Genomic DNA, 20,736 nt, shown 5'->3' on the forward strand with positions numbered 1-20,736 from the left:
AAACAATAAATTATTTATATCTACTCGCCAAGCGTAGACAAAAAGTATCTATAATTCTTTCAAAAATTCATGAGAAATGCTAAAATATAGCGTATCTAAGGGGGGCGAAGGGGCCATTCGCCCCGGACGCAACGTTTTCAGGGGGGCGGCAAGTCAATTGTTGGTACCTTATTTTGTTCGTACAAGTCATTCGTCCATGTTTTTCCTGAGATGGTGTTCAGCATTTTTTTTTGTTCACTTAACCAACGACAAAGCCGGTTAATTTCATTTTGCCCCGGGATCCAAATTTTCTCGGTACGCCACTGCTTGGGGGGTTAAATTGTTTGAAAATTGTCGTGACGTAATTGATGCATGACGCCTTATGCACATTTCCATACACCGTGGGCATGATCACGAGCAGAAGTAAGGTATATTCGGTTCAACTCACTACCAAAACTAAACTGTCGTTCTACGTATAATTGTCCCATATATTTAGAAAATTCCATCGAATGGAACGACTCCGCAAATCTTGTGCAATAATTCCAATAACGAATAGTTCTTTGAACGAAGCTTTCACATTCACCGCTCCAAATCTTCAAGGAGACACAAACTACGTCTTTGGACAATCATCATAATATTCAGGACACACACAAAACACCTACACAACTTTTTTTTTGTTTCAATTATAGAAGTTTTAACCTTTGGTCATTCGCCTCTCCGAGCCAGAAAAGATTTCTGACCCTATGTGCGGGATTGGGAATCGAACCCAGGTGGGCTGCGAGGAAAGGCATCCACTAACCCATCACGCGCAATAGCCACCCCCTCCAAACCGACAACTTCGCAGATGAGATTAAAAATATCACCATATTCACTCGTAGTGTTCCCAAATAACTCGGATCGATTTTGACATTTCTCAACAGTTAAGAAAGAAAAACATTCATACTAAAATATGTTATTATTAATAATTGATCGTCAGTATATAATATTTAGCTAAAAATAGTATCAAAACAAGTATTCTTTTGTGTGCCTTTTCATTTGAAATATAGCTGTAGGATCTTCGGTTGCAGTGTTTTTTTTTCATAGTACAAATACTAGGCATATTTTAGGTGATTGATTTAGTATCATCTTACATTCATTTGATTCGTCCATTGCCATTCAATCTTACATTAGAGTAGATAACCTTAATACCTACAATCGATTCTAGTTAGTTTTCGTTTTTATCGTTACATTGACTTCTAGAAAAAAATAAACAAAATATCACGCTCAAAATTTAGTTTCTAGAGCAACACAAATGATTGATTATAACCTAACAGTCACTGAAAAGCATTTAGTATACGCGTTATAAGGTATCCAAAGTAGAAAACTATCAAATTGAATCTGCTTTTTTATATGCGTCGCTTATATGAAACAATATATCTATCGGAAAAGGAAACTGGAATTCTTTCACATTGTATTCGTCATTAGCCGATCACAGATAAAAATGCCTCCCACCGGTCCACGCGCCTTGTTTTACACTGGTTTTGGCAGCAAATCTTTGGAACTAGGTACATACATAACCATCGATCACATTCACTGGAAAAATAATCTCAAAAATAAAATAGCAAAACCGACAGTGGAGTTCTGATGGGAGGCTTTTGCTGGTTGTTTTTAGCATTTCATCTTTTAATGGAATTTCTCGTAATAAATGTGAGCTCAGCATTACCTCACAGTCAGTAAAAATAAAAATGATCACAGGGTGATGTTTTTTTGTTTCTCGGTCGGTTGATTCGGTCAATTCGAGCTTCTTCTAGACTAGTACCTACATATCTTCACCGGATGGGCAGCCTGCTCAGCTTGCTAAACGTAATAATCATAGATCCTAAACTGTCGTCTATAGTAGTAATTACCGGTACGAGAGGAACCTGCTCCTCTGTTCTGGAAGTAAGAGAATAAAAGAGAACACAGGAAGAACGGAAATAATTACTTATTCTATAACTTGCAATATAAGCTGCTGCATCGTCTGTTTTTTCATTAGCAATTAAATCGATTAGATCGCTTAAAATACTCTTGTTGTTAGGTCGTGCATGCGTTTAATTTGAAACTATTATTGTAAACAGATTATCGTTTCACGACTGAACGACGACTTTCTTCTGTGTAATATTAGCAACAGGATGAGTAGTAGTACACACACGCGCACACAAGCCGCCGAATTATCGCAAGCGTATCGACAGGTGCTCTTCTAGGGAAAACGCAACTAGCATTCATTTGAAAACTGTACTAAACCGTAGTATTTGTGGACGAGGTAGATGATACCGTAGCCAGGGTGCCCATCGAGGCGGACGTGACTCCCGTGCCTACCGTTCCATTGGTGGATGAAAAATTGTTAGGAATTGCCACCACGCAAGCTCCCGCACGACTGTAATTGACCGGTGCAATCTGTTGCCACTCATTACTCTCCGTGTCATACTGTTCGACTGTTTTCAGATACTGATTGCCATCATAACCGCCGACGGCTATTAACCAATCGCCCAGAACGCTCACCCCAATTGCGTCCCTACCCACACTCAGTGATGCGATCTGTAACAATGACATACATTAGTAGATGATAGGTGAATTACAATAAATTACTTACCAACGTCCATGTATCCGTCGTGGGGTCGTAACGTTCGACGGTTTCAGTTCTGCATACGGCCGGGTTGCTCGCTGGGCAGTCATGACCTCCCAAAGCGTACAGAAAACCATTCAGAACTCCAACCTACGGGTAGACAGGTTTATCATATACAGTTGCAAAACACTTGTGATGTTTTACAACGCTAGCGATAATGACTTTTATCACGTTTAATGTTTAATTAATGCACATTATTCATTTCGTTCTCGCGTAGAATATGATAAAAGCGATAGTCGCTAAATAAAATTTTAAACTTCAAACCCCAGCAGATCGGTTAAACTTACTCCAACTCCTCCGCGACGTTTATTCATTGGCGCACGCAGGGTCCATTTATTCGTATGAGGATCGTAACATTCCACGGTTCGATGGCAAACGCTACCATCTCGTCCCCCTAGAAATATAACATTTACGTTAACCTATTACTGGTTTGATTGCATTTAACAAAAACCATACCAATCACATACAGACGTCCACCGAGCACTGCCACACCGGCAGTTGATCTCATGGATGCCATCGGTGCTACGTAGCTCCAGGAACGTGCCGCTGGATCCCATCGTTCGACTGTTGCCAGATAACTCCACCCATCGTGACCACCAACTGCGTATAGGGGGCCTTCCAGAAATGCCACTCCCAAACCGTGTCTGTCAATGGAAGGGTAATGCAATTGTTTTTTTTTTCATACACAACATCATAAAAAGGATGTTCCATACGAACCTAGGCGTTCCCATCGGTGGCACTATCGAACCCCAAGTCATCGTTGTTAAATCGAAACACTCAACTGTGTTCAGTGTTTTCAGACCGTCCCTACCTCCGACAATTATTAACTTATCGTCCATAACAGCTACTCCGAATTGAAGCCGCCTTGCAGGCATATTCTTCAAAAGAGTCCATTTGTCTAATCTTGGCTCGTAACTTTCTATGCTATTGTCATTAATTAAAAGTTTGTTACAAGAAAAAAAACCCAATCAACCTTAAAATAGAATACATACCTAATGGCGCCCTTATGGCCATCCATACCACCAACTGCCAGCAGTTTTCCGATCGTAGATTTTCTGGGTCTGGTGCGCTGTGTCGATATCTGAGATCTCCTTCCAGGGATTAGATGCCACTTGAACGCTTCCATTACAAGCTGCTGACATTCATTAGCACCGCAGAGAGCTTCCACGTGGTCGACTATGAACTGCAAACAAACCTCTACCATCACATCTGACACGATTAGACTAAAGCAGGCCTAAAACTTACCGACGGTTGCAATAGTGGCAACCGAATTAATGCCAACAGTTCGGGAATGTATTTTTTCCGATTCTCAGAATCGAACTGAATCCATGCCATCAAGGCATGAAACACTTCCTGTTCATTTGGAACGTTCAAGTCGTCACTCTGCAGCAGATTTGACAGCTGAACCGAGTCCAGTTGGAAAAATTCCTGATTCTTCCAGACTTGCATAAAGTGTTGGCAGGTATAGGCAGAGGCAATTTTCACCAGTGCGGTGCATCCTTGCTGCTCGGCAAACAAGGAAAACCCCAGACAGTTGGACGGATGCAGTTGGCGGGCTAGGAAGGTACAGCATGCATTGACGATTGTGCTCAGCTGCAGTAGACAAGCGGTCGCGAGTAACGTTTCGACGGTGTCCTCGCGCAATTCGATTGCTCCCGTATAGCAATACTGAATGAGCAGCTGGAGGGCCTCACCAGACACTTCCTGTAGTGTTATCTCTTCCTGTTGGCTCTCGCGCAGATGGCCGGTGAACATCGCACTGAAGTAGGCCGACGAAGCGGATAGTACCAGACGATGTGCGGGTACTCTAGAAACAATTAATGGAAACGAGGTTTTAGATACTATGATTTGACGTATGAAATATGATATAATCAATTCTTGTTTTCACTTTTATTGATTGAACCCAAATTGGAGCTAGTATAATCGATGCTACACTATACCAGTTCAACGCTGAAGACAAAAACGGCAAAACAATGTCGCCGCTAATAAATATCCATTACAGTTAGGAAGCATGGCAAAGCAATTTTTAGCTGAAAGCAGCCTAAACGCACCAGTGTGTTTCAATCAAAAACGCCATAAATGTTTTCAAGGGAACTATTAAAATTACATCTTTGCAACTCGAAGGTAAAAATCATCAGTTTAGTGCAAATCTAGAATAATTTGATTAGCTTTGTGCACTTTTCGCTGTGTGAAATTTGCACCAAACGACCACAAATAAAGCTAGCATTTAACTGTATCACATTTGAGAAAAATGTTGGGAAAGTGTTCAATATCGTAGAGAATTCCACAATACAAATGACTGGAAGTGGCGTCCTACTTCCTGGAATACAAACAATCAAATGTGAAAATTTACATTCTGTATTTCGAGTAAGTGAATAATTTCGTGTTCTATCGGAATAATCTGATTCGAACGAAATACAGAATCGGGGTGATAAAAACTATGGTGTATAATATAAAAGACATGAATAAATATTTATAATTATTATAATCGAGAAATGCTGGTTTTTAATATAGGGTTTTCCAATAAGAGGTATTATTTTGATTTTCAAAGAAAAGTAGCACCTTCTGAGATAAATATTTATTTCTAAGTAAAGAAGAAAGTAGGCCATTGATAATGGAAAACAATATCAACCAAATAACCACCACGACTTCGCTTACAGAACGCAAAGAGTCTGGAATCGACGCTGGGTTGTTGGCGAAGACCTTATCTTTCACGTGGTCCCAAAGGAAGAAGTCACAAAGTGTTGAATCACAAGATCTCGGTGGCCAATTGTGATCACCTCTTCGCGATAATACGCTCCGGAAACTTTTCCCGTAAAAGATCGATTGTTTCGTTGCTTGTGTGGAACGTAGCACCGTATTGTTATAAGTTGGAAGTTGTCCAGGTCCATCCATCCAATTCCTGCCATAAAAATCATCAATCTTCCATCCAATTCCCGCAATCCATTCACCGTATCTGTTGCTTCAGCCTCATTTTAGAAATAGTAAGGTGCTATGTCCCCGCCGGACCACAACCATACAGTAATACGTTGAGGATGGGAAGGCTATTCAACAATAAATCTAGGGGTTTCCGAGGCCCAGGGGCGACAATTTTGCTTGTTGGCGTAATCACCGAGATGGAAATGGATCTCATCATATTATTTTTCGTTTACAAGAATGAATTTTTGAATTTTACAAGAATGACAGGGGAAGGTGTTCGGTTGCCGGCACCCCACCGTAACTTTTGACAGAATGTAGATAGCGTCATTCCAACAAATGTCATGTGTGTGTGTAATAGCAGCACGTTTAGTGATGTTTGATTTTTCGTATTAATCGATTATTAGGTATTCGATTAATAAAAGAGGAGTCGATTAGTGTAATCGATTACTATTAAGCATTAATCGATTAATGCAATTAATCGATCAAATTATTCTAAACAAAATCAGAGCTACCAAATCAAAATCTGTGTTGAATATCAAATCTTTACCATTTTTTTTTATATCGTTTATTTATACCCGGTTTTAACCTAGTTGCGGTCGTTCACCAGGTATCTTTACCATTAGTGTATCATACAGCAAGCAAAAATATGAGAAAATTGTGGTTGAAATGGTTGAAATTAAATAAAATCTATGATCAAACGGATGGAAAAATGTATGAACATTGAACCGTGGGCAGAATGGATAAAAAATCATTATTTAAATTGAAATTCGTATTTCCTTGATTTATGACAGATGAAACTGCAACTCTTATCATAGCAACGTTTAGCCTTATGCTGCAGACAGAGAAGCTGAGCCGAGCTTGGTTCTGTCCAAAGCAGGAAACGTACTTACAGAAAAACAGTGGGACCCTGTCAGAGTGAAAGTTGAACCGATTTCTCACTTGTACTCTAAAACAGTCCTTTTGATTAGCTTCTAGTATCATTCTCGCTTTTGATTTGCCAATGTTAGTTACCAGCTCGGCTTCGCTTCTCGCGCCCACTATGTCTACAGCCTAAAGTTAAACGTTATCTGCTAAGGCTGTGAACCATTTCAGTATCGGAAAATAATAATCCATCTGTCAAAAATAACCGTGCTCTCGAACAGGGTTATTTTTGACAACATCAAAATAACCACTCAAGTGTCAGATTTCAACCAAAAGTTAAAATTAATTGCGAAATGGTCCACAGCCTAGCTGATATAAATATCGATTAATTGATTGCTATTAATCGATTAGCTCGATTAGTGGCACTGTCGTTAATCAATTACAAATACTCGATTACTTAAGCCTTTTAATCGATTATTTTGATTAATCGAGTAAAAAAATACATCACTAAGCACGTTCTTTTTGTGCTGAATACCGAAGCAAACAGACGCTTGTACTTTTTGTTGCGCTCAAAACAAATTTTAATTACGAGAAATCAACACAAAAGTTTTTTTCTGACTTTTTTATAGTATCATAAATTGCAGAGCACCAATCGAAAAGGTGAGTGGATTGAATATTTATGAAGTGAAATCGATCTATTTCGTGATTTAATACCGGATCCTATCAAAATTTTCGCAACCAAAGTTTATTTTCGTCATTTTTTAAATGTCTACCGATTTCGGTTACCGACACCCACGACGTAAAATACACTGGTGGCGTGATAAGACAGTTTTGGTTGTATTGGTAATTTTCTTACGAAATTTGGCGCGCCGGGATTCAAGCATGTAAACATAAACAAACGACCATTTCAGATCGGGATTTCACTTCTAAATTACTCCAGTTGTCGTGCAGCCTGGCGAATCTTTGGCACTAATTGAAAATCGGGGCATTTTTTTTCGAGTGCTTGCAAGGTAAGGTCGAAATATAGAAAATTTTACACACATCCGATTCTGTTCATTTCGTTGGAGGAAGGATTTGACGGATCGCACTGTGATATCTATTACAGTTATCATGGATAATGGAGTTATTGTACTGTGGGTGGCATTTCAAATGCAGGTGATGAAAACGATTGAAACATCCCGGAACAAAACACCGCATTTCACTGTCAATATTTTCACAAACAGAACCAACTCTAAATATTTTCATAAAAGCAACTCCCGGAACGTCATTTGTTTATGTTTTTTCTTCTTCACGTTTCTCTGTTATTCCTAAATAAAATGACAACCGATCTAACACATAGAAAAACGTGATCACCAGGGTATTCTACATCGTGACCGACACCCTATTTTTTTCGACAAATTGTGAAAAATTATCAGTGATATGCAGCGATGCCAAATCAGCAAATTTGTTTGAAAATTATCAAATTTCGTAGTAAACCTGCAAACCTTTTTTCGTTCGAAAACTTTTTACATACTTTTGAAACTTCAATTGTTTGCCGACATTCGTCAGAAATCGGCGCGATATTTTTGTTTTTGCTAGCTAAACTTATTGTACTAACTGGCATCTTTGGTGATATGCAACACGTGGACAACCTGACAGCTTCAAAACATCCGTCATATAAGTAAAAACTTTGGTTCTCTGGTTCCGTTAGCCATGGCGACTCCAAACAAATCGTCAAAGTCGAGGAAAATAAACTTTAATACACTGATAAATGCCGTTGATTAGTGGATAAGAAGCCAATGTATTCGGCTGCAGTAGCGTATTTAATGCCGCGAAGCCATTGGAAGGCCGACCAAATCAACACCAAAGACACAACCATCCAAAACATCGGCCAAGAGAGCGAAGGCGAAGTCATCATCAGGCAATGAAGACTTTTGTCCAAAACACCTCCGCAAAGAATAAATTCCATTTTTTCTTTGAATAATTGCAGTCTTTACTAGTATTTTTTCATTTTTAGCGAAATTTCTTAGGGCGCCGATAATCGAACACCTTTGTTGAAATGGCCAAGATTTATCACTTTACTAAATTGATAATAAAGTTCTCCCAATCAAATATATCAACTTAGTTGCTTGATCAGTTGTTAGTTAGGGACTTTAGCTTTCCATTGATGTATACATGTCCGCATAATGTGCACTTAGTCAGAAGTTATAGGCTTAAAATAAAAGGGTGCCGGTAACCGAACACTCTCCCCTATAAATATACGTCATACATACCACGCTTCTCAAGCAAACGTGTAAATTTACATGTCTTAGCACTTCAAAATATGTAAGAATGCATTAAATATAAGTAGAATTTACTGTAAAATTGAGTCATTTTTGAAACTCATATATGTCGGTCTCAGAACACGTAAATTTACACGATTTTTTCTAGGTGTGTACATACATGTAGAATACTTCCACTTCGCGTGAAATAACACATTTTCCTTTTATACGAGGAAAACACACCGTTTTCACACTATTTTTGAAGGAAAAAAAAACAACAACACTGTTCCAACGAACTGAACGAGTATCTCGTTCAGTATGTCGTTCAACAAACGCTCAACACCCAACAAGATCTAACCACTTTTCTCAGTGGGTTGTTAAATGAGCTGAGCTGAAGTAGATCGCCCGTAGTTGCACTTCGTGATTGACTGAATGAGTGGAAATGTACAATGAACCAAGAAAATGAAGCTTGGAAGAAGCAAACCATTTTCACTGTACATACTCACTTACTCCTAACTTTTTATTAAATGATCAATAACGACGCTGGCTACGACCAAAGGCTGTGCTACTGAGGGAAAGGAAGGAATGTTAGTCCGATACTCGTTGTTTCTAAAGACCGCGGGTACCACTGTATCTCCACAAGCATCACGGGATAGGGGATTTGTTAGTAGGGAGGAAAAGAGATCCGGATATGTTTTGGTAAACAATATGATCTCAACAAAACCTGATTTTCGATACTCAGGAGAAATATAATGAGTAAGAAAAAAATATAATATCTCCAAGGAACGATCTCACCAGTATTCCTTTTCTCCTGCTCGCTCTGCTGTCAGCAACGCGAGATGAAACACGACCACTGGAAGAATAAAATAAAAAATAACCCTAGACCTTCAGTCTGAATGACACGATCGACTTGTAAACTTTCACACATTCCATAGAAATCCGACAACACCGACAATGACATGCAGGCGGTGCTTCGATCGGTTAACAGGTTAACATCGTTGAATTTTGGGGGCGGCAAATTCACAGTATACGCCGCTTGAGCCACTTTTGTTTCGTGGATCAATATTATTCAATAAATAGCACTCTCACTACTAAACACATACTTGTCACACCTGCACTACCACTCAACATAACTATTTCAAACAAATTTTTAACTATACGTATCAAACAACACATTGAAATTATACTTTTTTGAGAGCAGCACCAAGACACCGCATCGCACTCCCAGTGATGCCAATTCTCCCTTTTCTCAGTGGGTTGTTAAATGACAAAAAAATACAGATTCAAAAGCGACATCTGCCCGAATCGCTCTCGACATCTCAGCGATTTGGCAGTGTTCCTTCAAACTTATATTATTAAAAAAAATCTGGCGGAATAACGTAAATAACGTAAAATAATAATAATTCAAAGTTACATCTCTTATTGGAAAATCCTATCTTATAGATGCTTTCCGAAACATCACTAAATATTTAGCATACCAACGATGTTACACAACCAAATAAACGAAGCTAAGAAGGCCACTAACCCGTCAAGGGCGGCCCTTGGTTTATACAGGTTGATATATATTATAATTTACCAATTTATCCGGTCCACTCGAAGCTAGGAATTAGCCCTCAATTAAGATCAAACATCCAAATTTATTTGTAATTTCATTGCATTACAAGAACGAAGTGGCGCAATTCGAATCGTCTAATAACCAACCGGAAGACCTCTTGCAAATAAATCATTTCAGTTTCATTCAAATCTGTATAAGGTGCGCCATTTGGGACGTTACGAACATTCAAATCCTTCCAATTTCGAAAAATCTAATTTCACTTGGCACTAGCGGCGTACCTAGGAGAATTTGCGCCGGGGGCAAATTGTGGTTTCCCACCCCCGAACGAAGTGAGCAAAAAAAGGTCCAACCGAAAATTGTTTTACCGACCCCAAAAACGTTGCGCCCGGTACGAATGCTCCCTTCGCCTCCTCTAGACACGCCCCTGCTAGTCATAACAAAATCCCAAATATTCAATTCGCAACTGACTCTTTCCGGCTACTACATTCATTCAGTCATCGGCACTGAGATGTACACTGAAGTAGCTTCGGAAATCCGCATAGAAAAGACCTCAGTGTACCCAGACTTATGGGGCTTATGTTTCCCTAATACCGATGATAATTTCGAGGTAGTAAGGAACCTATCAGTCCAGTCGTATACTCAATCGATATGAAAGAGGAGGGTTATATCTCAATCCCATGATTCTCCTTTGAGCAGAATGGTGCGAGGAGATTAAAGAGTACATACTGCTAATAACCAACCGGAAGGAATATATAACAAGATTTAATATTCAATTCGAAGCCTTGTTCGGGTGTTTGATTTAGAATACGAATTTAACCGTTGTTCATGCCATGCTGATCCCCATTATGCCTAAGGGCCTAAATCAATATTATATTGATCTCCAATTAAAAAAATTTCTTTAACAATTTAAGATAAATTTTTGATGCACACATAAGATAGATAATTTTTTATAATCAAGTAATCATTGTGATTATCAATATTCGCAAATTAAAAGGACGCGTTCCAGACCAATTCCCGAGCTTCCTGCTACTGTAGGGTGTGATAAAAGCATTAGCATCACACCAACATCAGATATATACCAAAAGATCCAAATCATTCATCGAAACAAACTAAAGGTAGATTGCGTCACTGGCCTAAGCTGGAGTGCTAGAGCTCTACAGTGTGTTGCTATAAATGGTCAATCAGGAAATAAGTTCTACGCTACATCGCAAAATTATTGACGGAAAATAGCATCCAATTTTATCCACCCGATTTTTCGATATGCCGATGAACGCGCGCACATACATGATACTAGTCCTTAATAGGAACAATTCCGGACCATGATAAACTTGTTCAATCAATCATAAAATTTTTATGATTCATTCTTCAATTGCAAATATTGTTCGAAAATTTGCTCCATATAAGCTTATCGAATTGTGTCTGTGAAATTTCGAATCAAAGAAAGAAATCGTGTGCGCTTAATTATTGTAAGTGACCTACATAAACCGCTGCTTTATACCGAGGTGCTTCGTTTGGAAAAGTCTTTTGTATTATGTGATCATCATGAAGCATGGAGCTTGTCTGATAATGATTATTATTGCGCATTACCGACGCGAAGTGTTAATCACACATAAAAAGGAAATCGCAGCTTCTTTCATGGATTGCTCAGTTGTTGGAGTATGATTTGGTATCATACGAAAAATATGATTTAAAAAAACCCTTTCCAACATAAAACTGAAAGTGTTGTCTGACAGTTTTTTTTATTCTTCTACAAGCTGACAACAGGAAACTTAGTACTTCCTGTTGTGAACTTGCTTCCACACGTCGATTCTTGTTTTTTGCTCGCTATTCTTTCTTGCAAGCTTGTTCTTTTCGCCACAGTACCACATGCCGCATGGTCCTACCGTAGCGAGGGTAGATGGGACATCATAGCATAGAGCTGTGTGTGCCGTCAGACCCGTTGACCGTCGCGGGTTACAGCGTATATACGGTAGACACTAAACACCACACCACACGCTTGTCGTTGGCCATATAGGCATCAAGAGGTAGTTCGTAATCGTATATGGAATGGAGCAAGACAAGAAAATAAACGCAGAAAAATTAAAAAAGAAAAAAAGAAACATCTCACCCAAACAAAGACTGACTAGGCGAGGGCAGCGTCCCCGAAATGACAGTCGGCGAGAGAAAGAAACGTGTAACATTGACATTGACTTACCGTTTGCCATCTAATCCGGCGACCAAGATCACATCGCACAGTTTCTCGTTCTGCAAATATTCTGCAAGATGAAGAGAGCGAAATAGAAAGGAAAATTTAATTGCTTGATGATGGAAATGTGTAATTAGAGAATTAAAATTTTAAGACGTAGTGGAGTTCAATGCTCGCAGGATGATGCCATCCGGTTTTAGTTGAAAAAAAAAATTCTCTCGCGATTGTTCTTTTTAGTTCATGCATGGAATTCAACTTGTCCACCAGAAACACAAATGTTCTAATAGTTCAAGTTATATTATAATTATTCGCCAATCTAACGGTCTGACAGCCAAAATCAAAATCTGTATTTCAAGTTCGTAATCATATTATTATTCAGGGACTATAACTGTAATTATTATTCTTAAAACCTGTTAGTTTCTGGCTATGCGAACTAGAACTGGTCCCTGGGATCTACCTCACCGATCCCCGGAATCCGATCCCGGAAGTCTTGGAAAATGTGGTCAAATACACTAAAAAGGAACTCAATTCATTTTCTCCGAGATGGCCCCGCCGATTTTCACTAGTTTAGACCCACTAAAAGGTATTCCGGAACTACAAGGTGAAGTGTGTTCATAATTTCAAACCGTCTTTTTGACTCAAAACTATTTCAATGCGTAGGTTATGGTAGTTTACTCTCGAACACGAACATGTGTTTCTATTCAATCAACAGTTTTTTTTAAATACCGCAGTAATATTTATTACAATATTAGAAAGCCATCATCACACTACTAGGTGGATTGAAACAGGTTTTTAAGAGACTGAAACCTAGAGGTCATTTTGCCGGATCAGAAAATTAATACTAAAAAGGTTCATCAAAGTGGGTATTTGAATGCAAGTAAACCCAAATTTAAAAGGACAATCTGGGAAAATCGGTAAATAGTTCAAACACCAATGATAAAAAAAATAAATAACAGAATAAGCAATAATCATTAAACTGCAGATTTTTATCAGTTGAAGTCACGACTAAATGCAAAATTAATAAACTGAAGGGATTTTTTTGAAAAGCGATTAAGATATAAAAGATATAAGTAGTTGGTTCATCGCACAAGGTTACCAGTAATGCAGATATTCAAGAAAGCTCCATAGAAAAGCTAAAAAGAGTGTGGTTAAGAAGTTTTTTTTTCTGAGGTAGCCTTACGAGCATTTAAATAGTCCCACTGAATGATCAAAACAATTGAGGTTACTTGAGATGATAAAAAACGTCATATACAATTACACATATTTAAAATTAATTGAATATGCAAACAAACCACTGGTAACAGTGCCCCCGGCATATCAGAGCAAAGGCAGTGTGCCTTGTGAAAAGTATCGTTGAGTAAAAAAAACATTGGTAACTGTCAAACGATGTTTAGCCTACTCATTTTGCGTGGTTGTTATAAGGTTTTACACGATGACGACACAGGTGAACAGTTGATGCATTAAAGTTATCGCTATTGGCGGTTAGTATTCCTTAAAATGCAGCAAATATATTATATCAATATGGATCACTTTAACGAATCCAATACAAATCGCAAAAGACATCACAGTAACACCATCTCGTGACGAAAAAGGCTATTATTTAATAGTTTGCGTTTAGCGTGCACCCAGAAGTGAAATGTCAAAAATAATTGAGCATGATGCATGACACTTTTTATATTTAAGTGTGTTTTTTCTCTTTTAGACCTATCGTCTTCACTTTCAAGGGTTATGAAGTAGTATTCAACTTTGCTCATGAATGTGATGAATAGTGCTGAAAAGACGAAATCTATAGGCTGTGAAGGCAATATTTGGCAGATCACTTCTGGTATATAGAACAAAAACAAAATGAAATGAACGGTGTATTACAAGTTACTTTGTTTGCGATATTTTTTTTCATTGCGTTCAAGAATTTAAATTAGCTGCACATTATCTTTTCTCTCAGGGAAAGTTAGAATGTAAAAGAAAAATGTCATTTTTATAAATTGTCTATGAATTAAAAGTTCATATACTAAGCGATCTGCCCTTGCTGTGAACTGTTTTGTGAAAAGTTTAAACTTTTAGTCAAAAATTGAAATTTCTATATTTATTTTCTAATAAGTTTTTAATAAGCAGTAATTTCACTCAACTGACGAACCATTCACAAATTCGCCAAATAGAAAGTTTGTTCAGCTCTGAAAAAAATGGAAATAAATAGTATGATAAATGCAACACAGTAAGCATTTCCAAAATTATGGAACATTGTCAATTTTGTATCTTTGGGAAATGCTCTTTTAACACTCCTTATCAACAGAGTTGGGGAAAATTCCGGTTTCGTTACGGCACGGTTTACGTAGTTTTAACATATATTCTCGTTTGATGCATCCCGTGTTCAATTTCGCAACCGTTGTTTCATTCGCAATAAAATGAATACTAGATTAAGAGAAATAAATGCTAGATGAAAGTTTCATCAAAATAATAAGTTTGGATCGCGGGGACGGATTGCTCTTGCTTTGATGTTACAATGGCAGAATTTTATATTTTGTTGCTATTTTCTCATGTAGATTTGGCAATGATTTTTGATATTTTAACTCTTATTTCAAACTAAATAATGTTATTTTCTACCATTGAGATGTTTGCTTCTAATAATTGGTTTGCAAATCACTTCTACCCGAGTTGTTACTTCTGTGTATGATATTCAAACTAAACAGGGTAAATTAATCACCTGCATGACATGCTTTATGATTGAACATGTTTTTCTTGTCATTGTAATTATTGATAATCACAGCATATATGTTAATGTTATTTGCTGGTTTTATTGATATTACTCCGCCAACATGGTACTGCTGAAAGAATTTTAAATACATACATAAAGAAGCATGAACTTTCAATTCGACCGACCAAACAAACTTTATGAAATTCTCTCATTCTCTGTGTGGTTTATATTCCACATCTGCTTACTACCTATCATTAGATTTCCAAAAGTTAAAAAATCCATAATTCCAAGCGATTGGTGCACCCAAACTCATATACATTGAATAAAATTGTCAGTGCATAACTTAAGTTAAATCGTTTGAAGGCATCTTTTTTTACTCATATTAGGCAATTTTATTAATTTCGCTCATTTACTCACCCCTCCGTGCACTTTTGCTGATCGCAACAGAAATGATTTCCTGCATCATTCATTTCCGAATTTACAAGAAGAAGCATTTACATCAACAAATACACGTTTTCCTATACAATGTAAACGTTCTTGTGGATATTTTTTCAGGAAATAGGGAAAAGAAGTAATGTAATTAGGTATTTTAAAAATGCGTTCATTGAAAATATTGAACGTCACATTCCAACAACCCTCCCCCTTCCCCCTGTCACAAAAGGTCACCTTTTGTAAAACATCCCCCTCCCCATGGCGGCGTAACGCCTTTTATGGACAGCCCCTAAGGAAAAATTACTATGTTAGTAACTATTTCCGCATTTATTACTCGATTCCTATATTGCTCTATGTGATCTCTCAATCGATTCTATAACATTTCCCCGAAAACTATTCTCCAGAACATAAAAAAACGAAGCTTTTTCCCCAGAAATTAATTGCCAAAAGTCCAAACCAATGTCCAGGAAACCATTCACCCGAAGGCATTAGTCGTTAGAATATTATTATTGGAATAATACCATTTGGCATAATGGTTTTTGGGCATAATGATAATTTGGCATAACAGATCAACATGCTGCCTAATAGAATTTGTTCTAATTTACTGCGATTTTGAAAGGTCTAATGCGGCTACGCCTCATCGTTTTTAATGACCTGTTGTCCGACCTCGCTGCCACTCGTTCGGACTTAACTGAGGGATAGTCCCTAGCTTTGGGTAATCCGGGCAAACGCCCGCAACTAGACAGAGGTGATTTCTGCGGAGGCGCAGCCCCCCGCAGTGGCCATCGCTTCCGACGGCGGGTAGCCGGCACAATCGCGGCCTTCGGCCGGCTCGACCTGAATCATCTAGGACGAACAGAATATTGTGTTAGCATGAAATAAGATACTTATATAAAATGATAGTGTGCTATTTACAACACTTTATCACTAGAAGATTCAAAGTAAGACGACAAGTAAATTAAACAATGTATCAAAACAATCTATCGTTAGTACACGTACAATAGACCGAAGTAAGTATGCGGAAACAAATACCCAATTTAAAGAAGCTATGTTTGAATTTAAATAATTGTAACTAAATGATTTCATACCCGTTATATAATTTGATTAATTTTTATTAAACTCGTTATTCTCAGAACCCTCTTTTTCAGATTCACAAAGCTTGAAATAAGCATAGTTGCCTTTGAAATTACAGTTAATGAGCATTCCCGAAATTTTCTGGAAAATTATTTTTGTTGGACTGGTTCATTCTAAACAGGCGCGTACCCAGACAAAAATTTAGGGGGGTGTTTTCTAATCTAGGGGAGACCGGGACTAAATCGGACACTTTTAAGAAATTGAAAAAAAAAACATTAAAACTGGGTTTTTACCCAAATCATCTTTACCGCGTCATCTCTAAGCGCGTTTACGAAATCAATCTATGAATCGAAAGAATAGCAGGTTTATAAGATAGTTAAGCAGTCCGGTCTAGCCCCTGTCTCCCCTAATAATTACTTGAGTTTCGGGGGGTGGGGTTTCGAACCCCTAAAACCCCCCATGTATACGCGCCTGATTCTAGTAGATGCGTTTCTGGTAAAACATCTGTTCCTATGTTGTTTCAGTATTATTTTCCATTCTGGGGAAACAGTTTCTAGGAGATGGCATTCTGGGGAATGGTACATTCTGTTGTGTGTCTTTCTACTAATTAGTACCTTCGTGAATATGGTTTTCTGGAGAACGGTACATTCTAAGGGAAAATTCTTCGTTGCTTTAATTTCTGGGAAATGATTTTCTAGAGAAAGTCGCACAACCATCATTGCTTTGGCTCTAAGAAGCAATACTGCAGAAAAAAATGGTTCGAACATTTTTCAATACTATTATATTACAGCGACGTGAAAACTCGATGTGAATGCTCCTTTTTTAATCTTACCATTGAAGTCAATCTACCGAATAGAGACAGCAGATCTATCTAGCTAATAGTTTTCGTAAATGAGATGACGTTACCCTAGATGAGTTAAGTAACGAAAAAATGAAAATTTGCGAAAAAAATCACTAGAGTCAAAACTCGAACCCGCAAACTTCTCCTAGTGCTCCTAGAAAGGTGTCACTCAAGTAGAGTTGAACTTTATGTTTGAATTGCTGTAGCAGTTCAACATGATGAGTAGAAGACGAAACGTAAATGGAAGGGTGAAAAATCGGTACTAGTTTCCATGCCATATTTTGAACCACTACTAAATCTGCCGAGTCGAAGACGAATCGTATCAGTAGTTAATTTACAGTTTCATTCCAATTTGAAATGTCATAGAAAATGTAAACAAACAACTGATAGTTGTAAATCAGGAGACAATGCAAAAACGGCTGAGTAATGAAAGGGATACTTCCGATTTACATACGATGCGGTAATTTGGGTAACTCAAGCGAGCTATAAGAAGAAAATGAATTCTTAGAACATGAATTCTATGTTAACGGCAACAATATTTCCAAAAAGAAACATCAATCTTTATTTGATTTCTGATTGATACAACTCAAGGCTTCAACAGAAGCCTAAGAATCTGATCTTCCTGCGAACTAACGATGCCGATAAAATCAACCAAATCGATCTTATTCCAAAATTCAGTTACTCAGTTGTACGAAATATATGCAGTTACAAATTGTGTAATTGACGGCAACTGGAATTGGCGTATTCCAATCGAATCGAATTATTCCGATCGAATGTAAAAATTGCCATTCTGTAGTTCGATCGAGTGATGCTTTTGTTTGGAAAACTCGAACTCGATCGAGATACAGAATGCAAAATTTCGCATTTGATCGAAATAATCCGATTCGAACGAAATACAGAATCGGGTTGTAGATTTTATTATCTTTTGCAAAACAGAACAAAGCTATGCTAAGCTGTTGATGCTAAATTTGTTGAAAACCAGAAATATTTTTTATTATTCCCCGAGACCACTATTCGCAAGTATAAGAGTTCCGACCGGACAATGACCTACATAATCCAGTTATTTGCGATTTTCTCGTTAATCCTTCCTAAATCGCTTCGAATCAAATATTTCTCATTCATTACAGCGCTTACCTTGCATCCGTTTGAGCACCAGATCGGAATGTTCCCTGCACCGGAAAAATTCATCCTGACTGGCGGTGGAGTTCAGACTGGCCAAACTGAAGTGGCTTTCGTCTGTGACCAAGCTTATCCGTGCGCTAGCGCTGGATGTAGGACTACCTTTGCAGGAAATTTCACTCATGTTGGCTTTTTGTTTCTTGTATTTTTCCGCTTGTTTTCACTTCGTGCTGTACACTGAATTCCACTTTATGCACAGTACTAAACCAATGTTTTTTTCCACTTGGGTTACTATTTTCTTTGGTTTCTACCGTAGAGGAAATTCACTTGTCCATTTGTGACGATTCCTAGATTCAGACTGAGCACTACTGGCGCAATCCGTGGCCGCCTAGTATTTCTATTTTTGTTTTACCCGCTGAAAGCTGGAAAATCCCAGGAGCTGGCTGTTCCTTTCTTTGTCGCAAATAACAGCACCACGACGACAAAACTCATTATCTGCTCTCGAATAGGCCAGCCTGATCTCAACTCAGATACACAACACGATCACGGCAACAAGCGAGAAATAATCACAAGTTCACGGACCGCGATTCGCACATACAATGAACTCAGGGGAAGGCCCAGTCAGGTCTCAGACTAGAAAACAGATTCTGCCACGAAAGGAAGGCCAGTTTTGAAAAGTGGTGGAAGGATTGATGTTTTTTGCCCTTTTGCTTTGTGATTTTTACTCCCCCTTGCACACGGTTGCGATTGTGTTAGTGAAAATGTTTCAGTGAACGCACTCTCGTTTTGACAAGTCATTTTTAGCCAGAGATGCCAGATTAGCAGATTTGCACATAAAACGGCAAATTTCTTATAAATGCTTACCAATATTTTTATAAAAGAAGATTCTACAGATTTTCTAGTATTTTTGCAGATATGCAGCAGATTTTCGGTGTTTTTTACAGACAGCTAACAAAAGTTGCAGACTTTTGAAAAATGATTTGTTTATTTTGCTCACTACAGAGGGTAGTATTTTTTGGAGCATTTTGACCTGGCTTCCAGTATCTGAACTAAAACGAAATGAAAATATACAGGCGAATTGAAAGCAGAATTAACCGATGTGGGCTATTCACTTGAAGCACTAACACAGACTAACAGACAGGACACTCAAATTTGATTCTCCAATCATTTTAACGGTCATTTCGAATATTCCATTATTTGGGACAGTACTCACATGTGTCATGATGGCGCCACGTTACCCTATCAAAAACATCATGTCTGTCATCTAAACTGTCTTTATTTTTTTCATTTACCAACAGAGTTGCCATTCATACAGAATTACCTGTAATGTATTGATTTGTATACGTCCATGCGAATTTCATGCAGGATACAGATTTAATACATATTGCCAAAGATAAACTGAAGATTACAATGTTCCATACGTTTCATTGAAAAATGTTGGGTCAGTAATCGTGAACCAGTTGGTTCAGTAATAATGTAATTTTATTGACCCTCCGTTAACAAGCGTCGACTAGTTCCGACAAAATGCCATGGAAACTATACAAGTTAGAAAGGAAGCACACATATGTTTACATTCAGCATATAATGATTTCTTGCCACAACTGATGCTTCATGGGATGAGGCTATAACAAACTAAATAAATTCTAGACAATGGTTCTAAGTAGTTTTCACTTTCTTATTCTAAGAATCACTGATATAAAGCGAAATTTCTCAATATCGTTCATACTGTAACTTGATATTTTTCCAAACATAAACAATCATTGTCATAGTTGAGTTTATCTTTCATATTGCCTAAACTATATACATAATTGCGCCTACTTCTCATCCTCCAACTCAATAAAAAATCGAACCCGTTTTGTTACAATATTTACTTGCTTCTGGTTTGCCGCCACTTAATTTCGGGTGAAAACTACCAACACAATAAAAAATAGTCTAGATGAACAAATTTGAGTCGAATAAATGGTTACCCTCCAACATCAAGAAAAAGTTAAATATATTATCAACGTAATCCAATAAAACATTGTGACGATACATTTTCAAATATTTTGATGAAATCAGGCATCCCTGCAAGCAGCTGATCGGTGTTGACAAACGAGGGGAAACCAACTAGTAAAAAAACTTTTACATAACACAAGGGGTGTACAGATAGTAAATAGTTCGCGCAGTACAATATAGGTGGAACTAGTGCATCACGA

General features: G+C 37.9%; 1 protein-coding gene across 2 annotated transcripts; it reads right to left on the reverse strand.

Annotated features, from left to right (window-relative positions):
• Positions 1–915: 915 nt before the first annotated feature.
• Positions 916–19,183, reverse strand: LOC131428373 (kelch-like protein 5). Of its 2 annotated transcripts, none has more exons than XM_058592285.1 (10): positions 18,557–19,183; positions 12,393–12,453; positions 3,869–4,430; positions 3,616–3,806; positions 3,341–3,547; positions 3,080–3,267; positions 2,911–3,017; positions 2,591–2,713; positions 2,242–2,535; positions 916–1,888 (listed from the first exon to the last, which is right to left on the reverse strand). In XM_058592285.1, the coding sequence occupies exons 1-10, from the start codon at positions 18,723–18,725 to the stop codon at positions 1,862–1,864; spliced, it is 1,929 nt and encodes a 642-aa protein (XP_058448268.1). In that variant the 5' UTR covers positions 18,726–19,183; the 3' UTR covers positions 916–1,861. The 2 variants fall into 2 exon arrangements, with proteins under 2 accessions (XP_058448268.1, XP_058448267.1); XM_058592284.1 differs by having other exon boundaries at positions 916–1,893; positions 18,557–19,181.
• Positions 19,184–20,736: the final 1,553 nt, after the last annotated feature.

The sequence above is a fragment of the Malaya genurostris genome, chromosome 2 (genome assembly GCF_030247185.1).
Source record: "Malaya genurostris strain Urasoe2022 chromosome 2, Malgen_1.1, whole genome shotgun sequence".
NCBI lineage: Eukaryota > Metazoa > Arthropoda > Insecta > Diptera > Culicidae > Malaya > Malaya genurostris.

Excerpts from the sequence above, each read along its gene's own strand:
- LOC131428373 (XM_058592284.1), bottom strand. The coding sequence starts at position 18,725 with ATGAGTGAAATTTCCTGCAAAGGTAGTCCTACATCCAGCGCTAGCGCA. Across the intron at positions 3,548-3,615 it reads GGCCATAAGGGCGCCATTAG|CATAGAAAGTTACGAGCCAA; the intron begins GTATGTATTCTA and ends TAATGACAATAG. Across the intron at positions 2,536-2,590 it reads CGACGGATACATGGACGTTG|ATCGCATCACTGAGTGTGGG; the intron begins GTAAGTAATTTA and ends TCATTGTTACAG.